Below are 18,465 nucleotides of genomic sequence, written 5' to 3' on the forward strand. Positions count from 1 at the left end.
AATACGATGGCAGTTGAAAGAAGAATAAAACAAAGTTTGGCTTCAAATAACGCTAACAGGAACAGAAACCTAAGAAATTGGATTCTGGATATAAGTTTTACTGAGTTTAAGCTTAAGTTTTATTTAAGTTTAAAAAACTTACAGCTTAAAACTAATGCAAACCTACATATGTGATTTATAAGCTTTTGATAACTAAAAGAACTTAAATGAGTTCGTTAGTACACAAAATAGGACGATTAACTCTAATTGGTAAAACTTGTCTTAACATGGCCGGAAAGCAGCTGAAAAATTTGGCAGTAGAATTCTCCTGGTGAAAATAGAGGAATGAAAACTGGACTGGGGTTGAAAAGGAAAATTGTGGGTGGCGAAACTCAGCCACGCTTTCCATTTTGATCATGATGATGATGATAAAAACCTGCACAGCAGTCACATGCTAAAAAAAAATGAACTAGGGAAAAACACGCACACACTTATACGTGAAAAGAATGGTTCTTGAAAAAGGACTCAATGAGGCGAACGAGGAGAAAGGAGGTTAAATTGCAAGGCAAGATAAAAATTGCAAGCTGCATTTCCACAAGAGGCGAAAAAGTGGATGCTCAAGAGTTTGTCGGGCCATAACAAAATTTTTAAAAAATAAAAGATGATCGGGAATGACAGAAAAACCCCATAACTGGAGTGGCAATAAAGCTAGTTGACGGTTTTCAACGAGACCACGAAGCAAAACCGCGAGCGCTGCTAAAATCGCGTGTGCCTTATCTTGCGCGCGTTTTCGTAGCGTTTTCGTAGCGTTTTCCGCACGTTTTTAATTGGAATCAACCTTAAAGGCTCCCTGCTTTTGACCAGCTGCGGTCACAGTTTTCCCTAATCACTAACTAAACAATTAATCAAGCAAAAACCAAAGTTTCACCAATGGCGGGGAGGAGTTGGAAGCTTTCCCGGCCAAGAAAGTGACATTTTCGAGGTGCACGTCAACACGAGCAACTCCAACGCCTGTTGATTAATGAGCTGTGATGCTAGGAGACCCACCAGTGGGAAAATTGGGGAAAAGCGGGAGGAAAATGGGGCGGGTGCAATGCAACTACACTTCGTAACCGAAGCAGTAAGTTAAGCTGTTTTAAAAGGGAAATGCCAGCTGAAGGATTTGTTACTAGTGACTGGGGAAATGAGCGGCTTGATTACGTGAGTTCAGCTGAGCTGGGAAATGGCGGAAAAAGAAGGGAAAATGCGCATTCATAGGATGTGCCAGAGAGACAGACAGGCGCACGAAATGAGAGCGCATCAAGGGATCAGAACTAATTAAAATGCTTTATGAATGGGGCTAGGGAATATGGCTTAAGGAGCTCAAGCTCTATTAGTTCAAGCCAACATATCCGCCAACAAGAATCTATTTTAATGATTGGTAATACAAAGACTCCCTGTTAACCACACGTCTTGTTTCCCAGAATTTCACAGAAATTCTCAGAATTTCGTCCCGAAAATAGCATCCATCCGAAAGCAAACATAGCCACATGGGCATCAATCACACATCAGATATCACCCTTCCATCCAATGGCAACATAATCAAGTCGGGAAATTCAGTTTTCCCAACGCGGCGTGTGTAAGATAGGACTTTCTCGCCCACTTGTCCCTATTTCAGATTAAGCTGCTTCCGACTGAATAACCAATCGAAATGATAACCGGGAATGGCCGAAACCGAAAGCTGGGAGATATTTTTCCACGTTCGGGCAACAAATTGCATAAATCAAGTTACAAATCAACTGGCAATCACAACTGCAGCAACAGTCACTGCATTAAAATCACTTGCGAAATAACAACGTTTCAGCTCAACTTTTCGCTCCCTCTGAAAATGTGATTGCGTTTTCAATTGCAATTTAATTTTGATACATATTTCCTAGCTGCATTTTTCCGCGTGGCGAAAACGCCACGCCCCTTGCAGCCCCTTGAAAAACGCTTTTGCACAAATCTGTGCCGCTGCACATACTTTTCAAGAGCGTGTTCTATGTTTTTCAGATACCCCGCTGGATGGGATTGAAATGTAATCAAAAATTGCGAATTCTGCGAAATCCAAACAGCAAAGTGCGACCTACGGGTTTTTCTTGTGCGCTGTCCTATTTTTTTGCGAATGCGTGCATCTGGTAAATTGGTCTGTGGGTTTTTTGTGGCCTCCGGATAAATTGCACGTATAACTGTCGATAGGGGGAAAGTAACTTAAGTTTCAGAATATTAAAATGCTGCCGGCAGAGCCATTAACAAATCCTTAAAACAGCATTAAAACACGTTTTTCTATTTGGAAAACGTGAATATTATGCCCAAATTCTACCAAACTAACAAATTGCATATTCGCCACAACATGGGCCTTGTTAAGTGAATTCCTAAGCTACTATCAATCAGAGATTAACAACAATCGCAGGCAGCAACGCATGTAAGGGTTAATTTGGAGCACTCTTTGGGCATTTCCCCCTGGATTTGCAAACGGTTTTGGAAATTAATTAAGACAAACTGAATCAAGACACGAAGCGGCATTTCCACGCGGGGAAATGCACGAACACACACTCGTGCACAGGGAGGCTGGAAAACGCCATTCTTTGGTACCGAAAGGCGAGCACAGCTGCATACTAATAAGCACCATTGTGGGTATGTGTGGCTTCCAGCTCACCTGCTTCTCCCCCTCCCCTGCCCCTTCTTTTTCTAGCCTTCTGATGCTTTGGTCAGGCACGTGCCACGCCCACAATTCGGGGCTGGGAAAAGCTGTCAAGCTGACGTCGGTACGAGCATTATGACGGCATTTACACATCAGCTCCGGCTTCCTCGGATGGTCAGCATTCGAGGATTAGATGGACCGCCGAGGGCCGAGGACTTTAAGCACGCACTCTGGGGACTCAGGAGTCCTGAGCTCATAAGCCGCAGCAAACGGCTTACGTTTCAGCATTCACGGCTAAAAAAATGTCTCCCAAGGAGCATGTTTTTAAATCAGCCAACTAAAAGATGAATGGTCATGTAGCTACATCTTCTTTACTTTGCAAACTAGGCAAATAAACAGTATAAATAAATAGAGGGATTATGATTTATGAAAAGTGTTATTCAAAGAGGTTCAACATTTTCATATATTACTTTCATCAGGAAATGCTTAAATGTCCCTGTTTTCCGCAGGACTCTCCCAACCTGCCGACTAAACACTAAACATTCCTGCGGAAGCTTTATAATGTTTGTCCGGCTATGCAAATAAATCCAAGTCGTGGCCAAAAACTCAATTTCGCGCAGCTAGTGCAGCAGCTGCCACTCGAATGTGGAACTGCAACCCCCATGAACCCCATTTTGGGGTATGTCAATCCCCACCAAGCGGAGCACATGGCGACAAACAGCGGGCGCCGCTTTCCATTTGTTTGCCTGCAAACACGCAGAGAGCAGCCAACGCCAAGGACAAAGGACGAGAAGGACGAGAAGGACGAAGGCTGCTCAGCATGCACTAGACCCATTTCGTGAATATATGGCAGTTCGGAGTGGCAGTTGTGGAAATGGAGGTGGAAGTAGCAGTAGAAGTGGAGGCCTGCCGCACTGAATTGCACTTGGGCAAAAACAAAATCTGAGTCGTGGAAATCGCATTTTGAAAAGCATACGAAGCACCAAATTCCCCTCTTTAGGTCTATTAGAATAAAGGAACTTTTAAGTACTCATATAATTGTGAAAATCTATTTAGAAAGCATTTTAGTACTTCAAATCTACACTATATTAGTTGTTTTGGTGACAACATTAATCATCAAATAAATATTAATCATAAATAACAACCAACCAACAGTTCCAACAGGTTGATCACTTCTCTAACTTGAGCGGACATCAAACGATACGGCGTGGCAAAAAGGCCACATATATACTAGTTTCTTCAGTACAGTTCCATCAGAACTCAATCCTCTTGATAAAGTCATCATACTCCGGTCGAACGAGGCCACAAAAAATAACGCACACAGCGTGAGGAAGCTGCGATTCTGAATTTCTAAGAGGCTGAGGGCGAAAATTTCCCGAAAAAATTGGTCGAAACTGCCACCCCGAAAGTCTCATCCCCGTAATTTTGTTTTTTGCGTTCTGGCGGAATATTTGCCCGAAATTCGTTTTTCTGCACCCTGCGCACGCTTTTCTGCATTGGGATAGGTCCAGAAATCGGAAAAACCGTATTGCAGTTCCGGGTTTTCGGTTGGTTGGCCGGCTGCGCGCCCTAAATGGATTTAGCTTGTTCCGATTCCGAATTTTGTCCGTGGTTCGTTTTTCAGCGACGTGGCAACTGGGAAATGTGCTCGTTTGCATGTGCCACATGTGTCCCGGAGCTGTGTGTGCATAAACTGCAATGGAACTGGCGTTAATTCGCAAATTCAATTGTCAAATCAATGGCAAATGGCAAATAAATTTAATTCTCTTAACGCCCCAGCTGGCAATAAAGAACCATCTGATGAATCAGAGGCACATTAAATACGACCTGTCACGTCCCCCTGCAATATATACATTTGCATCAAGGTGTCGGAACGCAGACACATCCAATGTGGTGGCCGGCAGGTGGACACAAAGGTGGTCAGTGCACTGGAAAATAATATTTATTGCTCCTGGAATTCATGAAATTCATGTTCGTAGGCTAACCAATGTATCACTACAAACGTTCAACTTTTATCACTGGGTACACGTATATTGGTGTTCAAATCTAGGACATTTTTGTCAAGTGTAAGCGGACAGAAGGCGAGGAGCCGGAAAACCAGACGGATACTTCTGGTCTGGTCAAATTTCTGGGCAGTCGCACAGCGTTGGCAGCATTTGTGGTTACTTGACGGACAGTCTATGCACATTTGGTCTGCTTTTTGCCAACCGCCGCAAAAGTGCCCGAAATGAAGGATGGCAGGCAGCAGAGGGTTAAGTGGGTGGCTGGGTGGCTGGGTCAGATAGTGGCGAAAGTGGCCGCAAGTTCGTCAACATGGGCAAATATTTGCAGATATCCAAACGATGTCGCACGTCTGTTGCTGCTGTTGCTGCAACTGCTGCTGTGGATGTTGATTGTTGGTCAAGTGACCGAAAGCCAACAATTGGTCACGATCACTTTGCCTTTATTGTTTTCGTTACTATAGCTCTGTCCTCCTGTTTTATTGGTTTTTTCCGGGCGATGTCTCTCCTTTGTTTTCGCACTTGCGACTGTTCGTGTCGCTGATTTGACGTGACTAATGGGCCGTTAGGCATATGTCCACTCAGCTGAAGGAGCAAACAGGTGGCGGGAAAGCCATGCTCGAACTGAGTTTTCCCCTTTTCCACTTCTTAACAAGTTACAAATAGCGTGGCTCGCTTCACTGCCACAATTGCAATGGTGCAAGACCCAAGTTGATTACGATGCAAGAATTGAGGGAGGTCAGGGTTGAATATACACAGGATCGCATATAAGGTAGAGTTATAATTCAGTTTGCACACGAAATTGCACTGAATTGTACTGAATGCTAATAAGTTGCCTCAACAAAATACTTTGTATTTAATATTGTACAATTTCCCCTTTAGGCACAGGTATTTATCTCAGCAGCAATCCGTTTAACGGAGTTAATCTGCTGCTCACTTAAGCTTACCATATCCACATTGAAAACACTAGACATTCCCAGAAATCAATCTCAAAAGTGTCACAGCCAGAACTCACCTGCAAAGAGATTCGAAAAATGCGATAGGAATTAGTCAAATATTTTGCATAAATCGCCGGCAAACACTTGGCAAGCAATTCGCAACAACATTCCGATCGCGGGGACATAATCAACAGCCATATCCATCACCATTAGCATCACCTTTGTCATTTCCATGCCCCGGCCGAGATTAGCAACGAAAATTTGGCATCTGTCGGTGGCTTTTCGCTGTGGTTCTTTTATTTGCATATGACATCATCAAAGTGGCAACAGCAGCCAAAGGTTTGTGCAAAACAAACAAACGCGCCAGCGGAATGCAAAAGCCAACAAAAGCGAAGCCGGAGCGAAAATCTTGTAGCCGCCACCGCCTGTCAAATGATTTGCAACTTTGTGCAAATTCGTTTGCCAGTCGCAGCCCCACGCCCCCCATTTTCCCCCGGCCTTCGGCAATTATTAGTTGGCAACCGCCGTCTGTCTGCCAACCACGAACCAAACTCGAGCCACGTAGAGCTGTGATTTTAACTAGAAGATGCAGATGAAGGCGAAGTCGAAGACCGGACCAGAGACCACGGAGAGCGGACTGAAGATTTCAGGCTTCAGACTGCAGACTCCAGACTGCCAGGCAGTTGCAACTGCCCCGCGGTGGACACGAAGGCCACGACCGGCGAGTAAAAAAGCCAGGAGGAGCTGCCGAGCAGTTAGCCTACTACCCAGAACCCCTTTCATGAGAAAAACTCTCCATAGGTACATAGGAAAATATTTGGGCAATGATGAGTGTGCTACAACACGTAGCCAAATAATCAATACCTAATGTGGAAGAGGCAAATTTAATTAGTCCAACTTAGTCAGCCAACAGCTAATAGACCCTGTTACATTTTTAGTGTATGAAATCTTGTATTCCAGCTACCAAACCATAGACCACTTCAGTGCACCCCCAGGTAGGGTATAAAAAAATGATTTTGATGACTACGAGATTTATTTGCCATCGACTCTAGAATCCATTTGCCCGCCTCCCGCTGCACACCGACCAATTCCGGCTGATTTGCTGGCGATTTGGACGTTGATGAAGTGATTAACCCAGCCAGCAAGCGTTTGGCTTTTTGATAGCGTTTAGTTTATGAGCTGACCTCGAGGGTCTCGGCGCAATGTTCCAGCTATTTGCGATGGCCGATTTGCGGTTGGTGAAGCGCTCGACGGCGAGCTGCAGGTGCAGTGCACCACAGGTGAGATGCAAAATGGGGGCAGCAGTAAGGTAGCTGTTGGATATGCAGTTGGAGGCAGTATGCAAATTGTGTCAGGTTTAATGGCTGATGAAAGAGCCATTGATTTATGGACAGCGGTTCTGGGAAGCAGAGCTAATCAAACTAAAGCTCAGCCAACTGATTTCCTGATTTCTTCTCACTGCTCTGTGAAGATTATATTTGGGAAACTTAGGCATTAAACTTATTATTCATGAAAAATGTATTTTTTAATGCTCAAAGTTTAAAAGTATTTAAATAGCACGACAATAATTATGAGTCATGCATAATGCTTATTATCTTGCACAACGCAGACATACAAAATGCCTTTAATTATTTTTAGTCTACACATTAACCTTGACTTTGTTCCGCAGATTAGGAAATAAAAGTCTCCGCCAGAAATAAAAGTCTAGAAATTTGTAACGAAATCAAAGGCAATAAATCTGAGTTGGATTAGCTGGGGTGGGCTGTTTGAAAATACTCAAACTCAAGTGCTCTGCTTCATGGTATCACAAATCTCCAAAGCCTCTTTGAGACTACCGAACAAATCGAAAAGGGGATTTGGTTTTATTGAAAAGCGAAAGTGTTAAAGTGTCTGTCAGACCAAAACGAAACCCCGCCCATGTGGAAAGCCAGTTATAAGCCCTGAAACATAAAACACCTTCCCAGTGCGAAGTTAATGGTCGTGATGCTCGTTTTAAGACCTCACGAGTGCATTGTTCCCAATCGGATTCCAATAAAATCGAAATAAAATTGTGTAATAAAAGGAAATCGCTTATAAATGCCGAAAATGAAATATTGATGAAACGCACTGAAGCACTGAAGCACTGTCCGCATGTCAAGCGAACAACCGAGCGAACTGAAGAAACCAACACTGAACTTCGTTGCCTCGTTTCTCATGCATAATGCAACGGAGTGCAACTGGAGACGTTGGAAATTTCTAACAATTCCGCAGACGGGAAAATATCAAATGAGAGAAATTAATCATACATGTTTGGGGCATATCAGGGGGTCTGCTACTGGGCTTTTCCATATGCCGTATGCCATATGCCATATGCCATATGCCAATCGAAACAATTAGGCAATTTATTGACGCTGGCCTGGCATTGGCATTCAATTTACCGTCTTCGCTGCCTCTCAACAATTTCGAATGTCATAAATTGTGACGCGCCTGGAAAAGAGATTTACGTGGTGTCAAACGCGCACAATGGGTTAATGTCCAGCCACAAAACTGAAGCCCCAACGATCAATCGCATACCGAATGCGACCAGGAATTGAGTCATCACCAACGCCATCATCAATGACCGCGGACATTAATTAAATGGCATTCAAATGCAGATTTTTGTCGACCTGCCAAATGCCAGAGGAGTAACCCCCCATCATGAATATTACGCCGCATTATTTGATATTCTGAGTGCAGCAAAATTATTGAGTGGTCCAAAATTATGCTTATTGATTAAGCTGTCAAAAAGTGCTTGACTATTTTCGGTTTCGTTTTCCAAACTTTGGTTATTTTTTATGTGCCACTCGCTGGCGAACAGACAACTTTTGTGCTGCCAAATGAGTGGAGATGCACAGTGGTCTCGAATTCTTTTTGGATACCAGTGACAAGTGGATGCAAGTGACTGCATCAATTTGTCAGCGGCTTATAGCTGACAAGTTAAATGATGCGCTGCAGAAGATCATTTAATTAACCACCAAATTAAATTTACATAATATATATTCATTTACATCATATAAAAGTGCATCAGCATGCTCAACTCTTTAAGGCCTGGCCATTCGCACACTTAGGGCATTTCAAGTGATCACTTTGGAAATTGGATGTATATATTTGCAGTTATTAACAGGAGGATCACTATATATCTACCTTGTCCCACTGTGCAGCCCAAGAAAACTCTGTGACACTTGTCATTGACAAACACACACACACCTCAGGCGCATTTTGGGTGGGTGTCGCCAGTTCTTGGTGGCCGGAGTTTTTCCCTTGGCGTGGCCTGCAATCGTGGCTCTTATACTTTATACATGCGGGTAATGGGTTTGCAATTTTCAGCGACTTTTTGACACACATACCACGCTCGATCCCAATCGCAGGCTTACAGAGATACTAACGCACACACTCACACGGTTGTAGGGTTCCCAGCGGCATGACTGACTCAAAAGATTTATGTTTCATTTTTAATGACCAGCTGGGCAATGCATCAACTTACATATATACTTGGAATGAAGACATTTGCCAGGCCACCTTTGACCTTTGCGCACTCGATTTACGACTGTGTGTGTGCGTGGGAGAGATTACATCAGGCAGATGATGCATTTACATCAGCCACAGGTGGGACAATGCAGCACAGCAGGTGACAGCGAGGGGGTTCTGGATCATCAAAACCCGAACTTTATTTCCCTTTTAGAGTCCGCTTTGATTTATTTGTGTGCGATTGATGAATTAGAATGCACAACTCACGCCGTCACACACATAAATGGGTTTCAGATACATTTTGGTCTCTCTGTCGCACAAGTACAGTCAAACTTCTTTACGAGGTATACGAATAACAAAATTTATTGGTTTTGTTATGAACAAACTTCTTATTGTTTTAAATTTTTTTCTTTACGAAAAATATGTGCATTTTTTTAACAAATATGATGCAGTTTTCTATAAATCTTTGAGATCGTAATTTTTTCAATTAGTTTTCAGAATTAATTTGAAATGATGTGTAGATTGTAATCAATCTCTTCGAAGAATCCTTAAATTGCCCATCAAGTTAGCAAGATCTATTTTCCTGTTCATCAAAAGAGGCTTCACCGTATTTGTACAGAGGAAACTATCTTTTTTTGTTTTGCGATTTTTCTGGGTCGAATTTTTGTGAGTATTTTAGTTTTACGTTTACAGTTCAATAGTTCAGTTTAGTTACAGTTTTTTATTTATGTCAATGGGCTGTGAATAACAGGCGTGACCGTGACTGTGACTCTTTCCTCTCTAGCGGGTAACCCTTTTTCCAAAAAGCGGGGTACACGACTTTCAATTTGTCTTTTGCGGCTTTTATTTATTTATTTTTTTTTTTTTCGTTCGAAAAGGGGAAACGGGCGGTTACGTGAAGGCGGAAATTGTAGGGCGAGCATTTCGCAATGGACTTGCAACAAACACGTCAACAAAAATATTTTCGTTTGCTGGTCATGATTTATCGTCAACTCGACTCTTTGACAAGCGTGTTATTTTCAGCATTTTTTATTTTGTCACTTGCAAGTGTTGCGTGAAATAAAATCTAATTCCCCATTCGGGTGGGGTTTTTTGTAGCTATAATATTACCAGAACAACATGGCTTGATTTAAAGGTGTTTCTGGCCATAAAGCATAACATTTTAATAAAAATGTGAATACAATACTTTGAGGTGACAAAAATCGGGAACATTAATCAACTAGGCATAAAGGGAGTGTCAGTCAGGGTAAATGAAATATAAAAATGTATTTGCCCAGATGTCAACATTTTAAGAAAATCCCAATAATTTTAAGGCAGATTTATGATGATGCTGGTGAATTATGGGGCATTGATTCAATTAAGCACATTAGCGTTAATTAGCTTAGACATTAAATCTTTTTAAAATGACACTCGTTGTACATTCAGGATTTAAGGGTGAAAATAGATTTTGTTAAATATTTAAGGAAAATATAAATGAGGGCAACAAATCATCGATATACGTAATGAAAATAAACCATTTTCAAAACTGAATTTTGGAATGCATTCTCTATTTGTTTACATTCTCCTTTATGTAGATATGTATAAGAATTTCATTGCGTATTCCATGGATTCCAGATTCATGGAGTTCAACGAAATTCTCTCAATTTACCACTTCAATAAAGTCTATTTTTGACACTTCGATTGGGGTCAGACTTATAAAGTTATATGGCAATTGCAGCTGGCACAACTCCATCCATATAAACACTGGCATTAACCATAAACTAAGACTCCCAAGAACTGTCCAGAATTCCTTGTCACGTAATAAAGAATTTATGCCGTCGCTCGCAGCTTAAATCATGCCAAACGTGATCGCGGATCGTAATAGGGTTCTAACTGTAAACGCACCAAGCGAATCCATCCACCTTGACCCCAAAAACAAGCCATGGGTTAAGACGGCGACTCAGCCTTGCATTTCAATGAACTACAATGAATTCTTCGTCGAGCTCATCATCGGAATCAATCACAAAGTCGGCATCTCATCACATATGTCTTCGGTTAGCAACTAAAAAGCCCATGACGCACAGAAAGAGATGGGGCTATGCAAGCAGAAAGAGACGGATGTAACGAGCAGGGGCAAACTGCGAATGCATTCAACAGATTCAAAGATACATATCGTTCTGCCACTGACAAACCGTTTTCTGTCAGCTTAACTAACAAACTGCTTTTGTCGCTCCCCAAATTGCCCTTTTACCCCCTATTCTACATGTATGAATTTTTACAGATGCGGTGGGCATACTAGCATTCATGAAATTTACATGCATCACATCATATCATACTATATAAATTAAATACTAAGTCTCATCATACAAACATTACATATGTATGTATAACTTTATTTTACATACATATGTATGTATGTATGTTCGAGTTTAAAAGTGGTATAAATAAAATGTTTAGTACATACTAATATTACGCCCCATGTTGTAAGTGTGGCGCATGATTTATAAAGTGACGAAGCCGCTAAAAGATTTCGCGGCATTCTAAGAATTTCCAGCGCAGCATGTGTGGCACAAGGGAAACATTTAAACCAGAATGGAAAAGAAGTAGTTGGGGAAGTGGAAAAGAAAAGCATAAGGCCCCTGCACATACATACATATGTAATCTTAACAGTCTAATAAAGTCATTGAAACTCCCAACTTCGCGCAGGCCACCCAGCAAAAAGACAACAGCAGCATTGCCAATTAGTTGGGAGAATTTATATTGCTTTTTTCGGTTTCCGAGAAGAGAGTGGGGAAATAATTTCTGGAAATTTATATTAGAAGCTGCTATAAATTATGGCGAAAGCGAGCGAGAGCAAGCCAAGACCCTTGCCGGCTTAAAAGGCTGGCAAGACCCGCCAAAAATCCCAAACTCGAAGCAATCTGGAGACAATAAGCACAAGTTGTGCAATGGAAAATGTCCAAAGAAGGCGGCGGCCACGAACGATACTTCAATGACCCAGGGAGTGAGGGGCAGGGCAGCCAAGTATTTTCTTTGTGGAAAACGAAGAGCTCCCTCCAAATGATATACTCACAACTCCTCCTGTGAGAAGGCAACTAATGAATGCCCCTGGCATGAGGAAAAACAGCAGCAGCAGCAGCAGCAGCAGCAGAGGAAAATATAAAACATCACAAAGTGCGAGGGAGGTGGAAATAAATTGCACTGCCAATAACAGGCCAAAAACGAAAATGTATAAAATGTGAGTGGGAATTAGCTGAAAAATGTCATCAGCAGCAATCGCCAGGAGAAATAAATATTTGTATGTGGAGAAAGAATAAAGAAGTTTCTAATACATCCAAGGGAACGAACGTAATTAGTATCGAAAAATACAGCTCGTTCATTGTTTTCTATTCTGCAGAGAGCTGAAACACAGATTTTCATTGAAAAGCATTTGACAGCAGAAGCTGGAATTTCTGTCCCAATTTATGTTCCAGCCTGCAAAGCAAACATTTTCCCATTGCCAAGAAGTTCACTGGCAACAAAGAGTTGCGAGTTTGACTTTTCCTTTGTCAGCCAGTGCAGTTCTAGATGGCAATGGCAATGTGGATTCCTTCAGCCTAATGAGTACAAATATTTCTGGCTTGTTTTCAGTTGATATCAAGCCGTGTTTGTGCGTACACTGACAGAAAAAGGCATACTAAGCTAGACTTTTAAACTTACAATTTTTTTTTAAGATATTTTATTTACTATCTGAAGTTTTTAAAAAGTTGTTCAATAAGCAGTTTCTATCACGGTCAAAATGATGAGTTATCAACTGCCTCGAATGCCCTGTCCCCAAAGTTGCTACCACTTTTATGGGCCACGATGGCACCCGCTGCGTTTGAGCTCCAAGGTCGTTGCAGCCGCAGCGACAACCTTCAGCCAATCGGCGGGTGGCGACCGTGGGCGACGGGGTTTCACTGTACGTGTGTGGCTTTGGATGTCACTCCTTAACCGCTTCTGACGATTCGCCGCACAAAGACCAAGCTCACTGTGGGTTCTTCGGAGCTTCTGCAAAGTGGTAAGAGAAATGACGGAAGCAGCAGCAACAGGAAGAAAAACAAGCCGGCAATATAGGAAAGAACGCCCACGAAAGGCGGCTAGAAGCTTACAAACAGAAAATGCTACAACAGCGGATGGAGAAGCTGGAAAAGTAGTGACAGCATTTGTGGCTCTGACAGCTTTTCGGAAAGTGGGTGGCAAAACAGAGGGCGGTACAAATGAGGGATGTGCATTTGGGTTTGGAAAAGTTTTGGGGCAAAAGCCACAAGGAAAAGAGCGAATGGAAAATCTTTCAAGGCCTCTGAAACCTGAAACAACACTGAAAACCTTTCAGCAGCATCAAACAAAAGCCTACAAAAATTGCATTGCACATAGCAGAATTAAATCTGTTCGGCACAAGCAGCTTTCCAGCGCCAAAACAAACTGCAAACTGCAAACCGAAACTGAAGAGATAGCATTTTATTTGGATTGGAAATCTTTTTTGCTCTACGTCCATTTTGCATTCGCAACAACCGGAACTGGTTTAAAGGATTACAAAGATTTCAGGTTTGAAATGAATTCTGTATTCTCTTGTCATATCATAAATGGTCCAAATCCCTTGGACTAGTGAGGGCATTAAAGAAATGTGTTAGCCAAATTTAAAATGCATGGCAACTGGCAAGCAAGCAATACATTTTGATATTGATTTTGCTTTCCTCCGCAATAAGTTTGGCAATTTAAAAAAATGCCTTTATTTCCCTTTGTATTTATGTTAATTAAGAATTATTCGAAATGGTATTATTGAAGAACTCATTAGTGAGCATCCAGAGCGAAAATAAAAAGTGTATCGAATAAAGTGAAAGCACCAAAAGCGCTGCCAATTAAGCGGGGGTAAGTTGAGTAAATTGTAAATTGGATCGAGTCTGTGGCATGTTAGCACGGCATGTGGACTCCGGGCAGAAAGCTCCCCTTAACATGTCACGGGGCGAAAAAACATAAGTAGGAAGGAAGGAAGGATGCAGTGCATCCGGCGGGGGCGGAGCCAGAGGTAAATGGAACACACCAGCCGTAGTGTTGCCGTCGTCATCCGCAGACATGTGTTAATTGTATTGTTCCACAGAGAGCAGGAAAATTGGGTGGGAAAACGGGGCGGTGGCGCCTTGTTATTTTGATGTGCCAACGCCAATTCACCTGTCGCCCCCTCCGGCCACCCTCGAAAGGAAAACCTCCACCTCTTGTGTTTTGTGTTTTTTGTGTTGTTTTACACGCAGCTGCTCATTGTTCGTGTGCTTTGTTATTGCTGTTGCTCTTATTAGGCGCGTTGTTTTAGCCAAGTGTTTATTTAGCTGTTAACAATATTTCGAGTGCATCTCGCATTTACATTTTGAGCACACACAATTGTCAACGCATGTTGTGCACTTAATTAATATTTAAATTTTCAATCATGCTTTAACAAAATTTTATCCGTGGTGGATTAATTTCGACTGAGCTGGCGCGTATTCAACATCGAATTTATTGTGAAAGGTTTAAGAACGTGAATTCGTGCGGGAAATTATTTATATTGCAGTCTTATTTAATATTCTGTGTAAGAATAATCATAATAATATGAAATTCATATTAATTTGTATTAAAATAAAGCGGCTAATTTAAAAGTTGTTGTTTTAGGAAGTTCTAGCCCTAGCGACTCACTGAATTTATTTCCCGTAAAATACATTTAAGGACATCTATAACCCGAGGACCTGAGCATGGAAGCTCATCTCAATGACAAATAAACTCCAATGACCTGCAGTAAAGTTGAAATGCTGGTCCAATAAACATAAACAGGAAACACTAAAAACAAACTAAAGCAGACGACTCGGGGTATTTAATTTACCCCGCCGGATCGACGAACATTATTTGCTTTGGGGCTAATTTAATTGGTTCCTTTTCAAGGTAATCACACCAAGTTGGGTGGGATGGGCACCCAGTGACCTCTGGGTCGTGGGATCAAAGAGGCGCATGAAAATGCAATTAGGAGGGGCAATACTTATATCTAGAACCTCTGTCAACAACCAACGCAAAGCAAACATAATGGATTGGCATCCAGAAAGTGCAAATCAAATGCAGCAAATTAAATGTTATTGTTGCTGCATTTTGTTGATTTTCGTTGCCGTTCTGACTGGTTTCAATTAGCCAGGCCGCCATGGCGAATGGCGAGCGGTCAGCCAAAAAGTGCCGAATGGGCAAAGGCAGCTGCTATCCATTCCCCTCCTACCTCCTCCCTCCCTCCCCCCTCATCCTGCCCACATTGTGTAAACATTTGCCATGAGCACCAAAACACAAAGTAAAGCTACATGTCTGTTTGTTGTAAGCCAAAATGCAAACGGCATTAGCCATGGTCAGTGCGTTATGTCGAGGTGAGTAATGGCAGTGCACTGCGAGAATTTTCTAGGTACGACACGCTCTACACCTTCAAATGAGATTCAAAGCACTCAACATAAATTCTCCTTTTAACAATTACTCTTGGAGTAAATTTCTACACTGTCCGTTTGGTATTTAGAACCCATCGTGGTGGAATAGATAGCATTATTTGGCTCAGTGCACGGATGTTCAATCTATTTGTTTACTGACGGATTTTCGACGTGACTAACCATCAGCATCAAATGAAAATCATACGTGAAACTGAAACCGAAACCAAAAGACGGTTGGTCATTTGTGGCCACAATCACTATCGCTGGCTGTTTATGAACGGAATCTCTTATCAGGGGCTCCCCACAGCCCCACAGCCCCTCAGCCCCACCCCCCAATGCCCCACAACCCCACATCGCCATCGCCGCAAACGCCACATAATGGAGCAATGTCAGAGCAACAACAATGGCTAATGACATCATGAAATCGGCGGGACGCCGCAGACTTATCAGTATCAGTGAGTCCAGAACAATGGGCCAGTGCCAGGCCAGACTCACCTCATTCTCAGTGTTCCTTATGAGAGGGGTGTTCCGGCTCCTCTCGCGCATCGCCAGCAGCTCCTTCTGGTGCTTCTGCTGCCTGAGATGGTGGTCGTGCTCGATTTTGTTCCACTGTTCGTTGGAGAAGCCCTCCTCCGACTCGGAGTCCGAGTCCTCATTGGAGTAGTCCTCTTCGGCACCGCTATTCCTTAGATTCGCATCAATTAATTGCAGTTTTGGCCTTTCAGTGCGCAATACAGTGGGCTTGGCGGTTGTGGTTGTCGAGGTGCTCGTTGTCGTTGAAGTGGCTGTGATGTGCGGCTTCCTAACAGCCTCTTTCTCCCTATCATGTTTGAACAACCAATCGAATATGTTGCGCTTGCCGGCGGACTTGTCGTGCGGATTGGCCACGCTGGGGTATTTGTTGCTATTGTGATTGCTCCTCGAGACTATGTCCAGTTCGTCCGACTGGTCGTAGGCATTGTAATCGGGCTCCTTCAGATCGATGTGGGGCAGCTTCTGGGTAAACAGTGAGTATCTGGGCATTTGGCGGGCCAGTTCCTCGTCGACGCCGTTCGATGAATCGGTGTCCTCATCGTACTCATCGTAGTCATCTTCGTCGTCCTCATCGCTGTCCTCATCGGAATCACTCGAATCCACTTCCTGTCGCCAGTTGGGTCCTCTGGTGGATCGCGGCTCAGCCCAGGAGGGAAAGATGCCGTCCCTGTCGAAATAGCGGCTGTGATTGGAGATCAGGCCGTGATGCATAGTTGTGGGTGCCTCGGTGGTCATTGGGTTCTTCGCTGCGCTCGATCCGATGGACAAGCGGTGCTGCTGATGACGCAGCGAGGGAAACACGCGCTGCTCCCAGCTGACATGATGACGATTGTGGTGACGCAAGTGGTGCTGCTGCATGGGCAATTGGGGATCGAGGAAGGCCTTCTTCTCGAGGCCCTCGGCCGGCGGCTGGTGGTTCCCCTCCAGCTCGGCCCGCAGATGCTGTTCGTGCCGCAAGTGGTGGTGGTGCTGCTGATGGGCCTCCAGCTGCTGCGCCTCCTGCAGCTGCTGCAATCGCTGCTGCTGATGGGGACTTCGATGACCCGAAGTGGGAGCTACTGTGGTCAGCACAGGTGCTCCCTTCACATCACTGCTGTTGGCCCAGGCGAGGGGCACTAGGATCAGGACAAGCCAATGCATTTTGAAGATCATTGCGATTCGCTGCGGGCAGTTTCCTTTTTTATGCCGGCCTTTTTCTAGAAATACGCTGCTCTTTGTATCGATATTTGTCACACGCGTTTGTTGGCCCTTGCCTTTGTCTTTTGTTTGGTTTAAAGCATTTCCTTTTGTCCGACAATCAGCAATTAATATTGCCGCTTTTTGTTTTGACACTTGTTAAATGTTTAAGTAATTCGTTATTACCGGCTTAAAATGGAATTTTAATTGCTCAGTGGTGGAATTATGTCGTTTACTTTTTGTGAATGGAACTTAAATTGTTCTCGGAAAAATGTTTTACTCGATGCTGATTTTTATATGGCATTAAAATACTACTTGGGTCTTTGTTTATTATTCCATTACATTTATAGCTTTATTTATTTGTTGTTTGAGATCCCTTGAAACTTATATTTTTCGTTCAGTATTAATATTTGACTTTATTTCATTTATTTGTAATTATTTTTCATAGTCGAATTCAATTTTGTTTGAGAACAGCACTTCGTAACTTTAGCACTAATCATTCATATCGAATGTATATGCAATATTCTTTATTCTCTTCCTTTGATCTTTCAGGCAATTTGTTCACACACTTTATGATTTATGATTAATGGATATTAAATTCTTAGCGTTAACCAATTACCGCGGCCGTAAATCCGCCGCAGAATCCGCGCGCGACTTTTGACGCGGTGCCAGGAGGCAAAAAAACACACCCACCAATCCACTCACGCACATCCGAGTATATATCTCCGAGTATATATCTGTATGTGCGATGCGTTAGCGCTTGTTTGTGCAATGATTTGTTTGTTTTGATTTCCTGGGCCAGATGGCTGAGTTCCATACGAATAGATGGAGATATGGCACTTCCGTTTGGCTCCGGTAAATGGTAGGTTCAGGTCGCGAGGCTCCACGGAGGGGCGGACAAATCCACAGTTCCCGACGTTCAGATAACGACTGACACACGGATTGCGTTTGGATTTCAGTCGCGGCAGATGCGCATTGGCAACACATGTTGCGATCCACAAAAGAGCATCTAGTCGCAACATGAGGCCAGCAACATGAGGCGACAGCAAAAACTGAAAACTACGACAAAATCTATTACCAATCCGGCTGATCAGCCTGGAAATTCGCTGGCCTAACCAGTTTAAGAAGCAGAATATAATTTAAGTTGGACATTGCGCTTGTAGCATCATAAAATAAAATGTCAGCAATCTCCCACACAATCTGGGACTCCTGTAAATTGTACACTTCAAGAAAAAGGATACGTTAGGGATAACGAGCACTGG

At 43.0% G+C, this 18,465-nt stretch overlaps 1 protein-coding gene across 1 annotated transcript in view; it reads right to left on the minus strand.

Annotated features, from left to right (window-relative positions):
* The window catches only part of LOC6542026, a 57,716-nt gene extending 39,573 nt beyond the window's left edge, over positions 1–18,143 (minus strand). Inside the window, exon 1 of the mRNA XM_015159376.2 lies at positions 15,989–18,143. Coding sequence (XP_015014862.2) covers positions 15,989–17,179 — 1,191 coding nt within the window. The 5' untranslated portion in view covers positions 17,180–18,143. The remainder of the gene's footprint in view (positions 1–15,988) is intronic.
* Between the last annotated feature and the right edge of the window lie 322 nt (positions 18,144–18,465).

The sequence above is a fragment of the Drosophila erecta genome, unplaced genomic scaffold (assembly GCF_003286155.1).
Source record: "Drosophila erecta strain 14021-0224.00,06,07 unplaced genomic scaffold, DereRS2 tig00000055-arrow-pilon, whole genome shotgun sequence".
In the NCBI taxonomy this organism is placed as follows: domain Eukaryota; kingdom Metazoa; phylum Arthropoda; class Insecta; order Diptera; family Drosophilidae; genus Drosophila; species Drosophila erecta.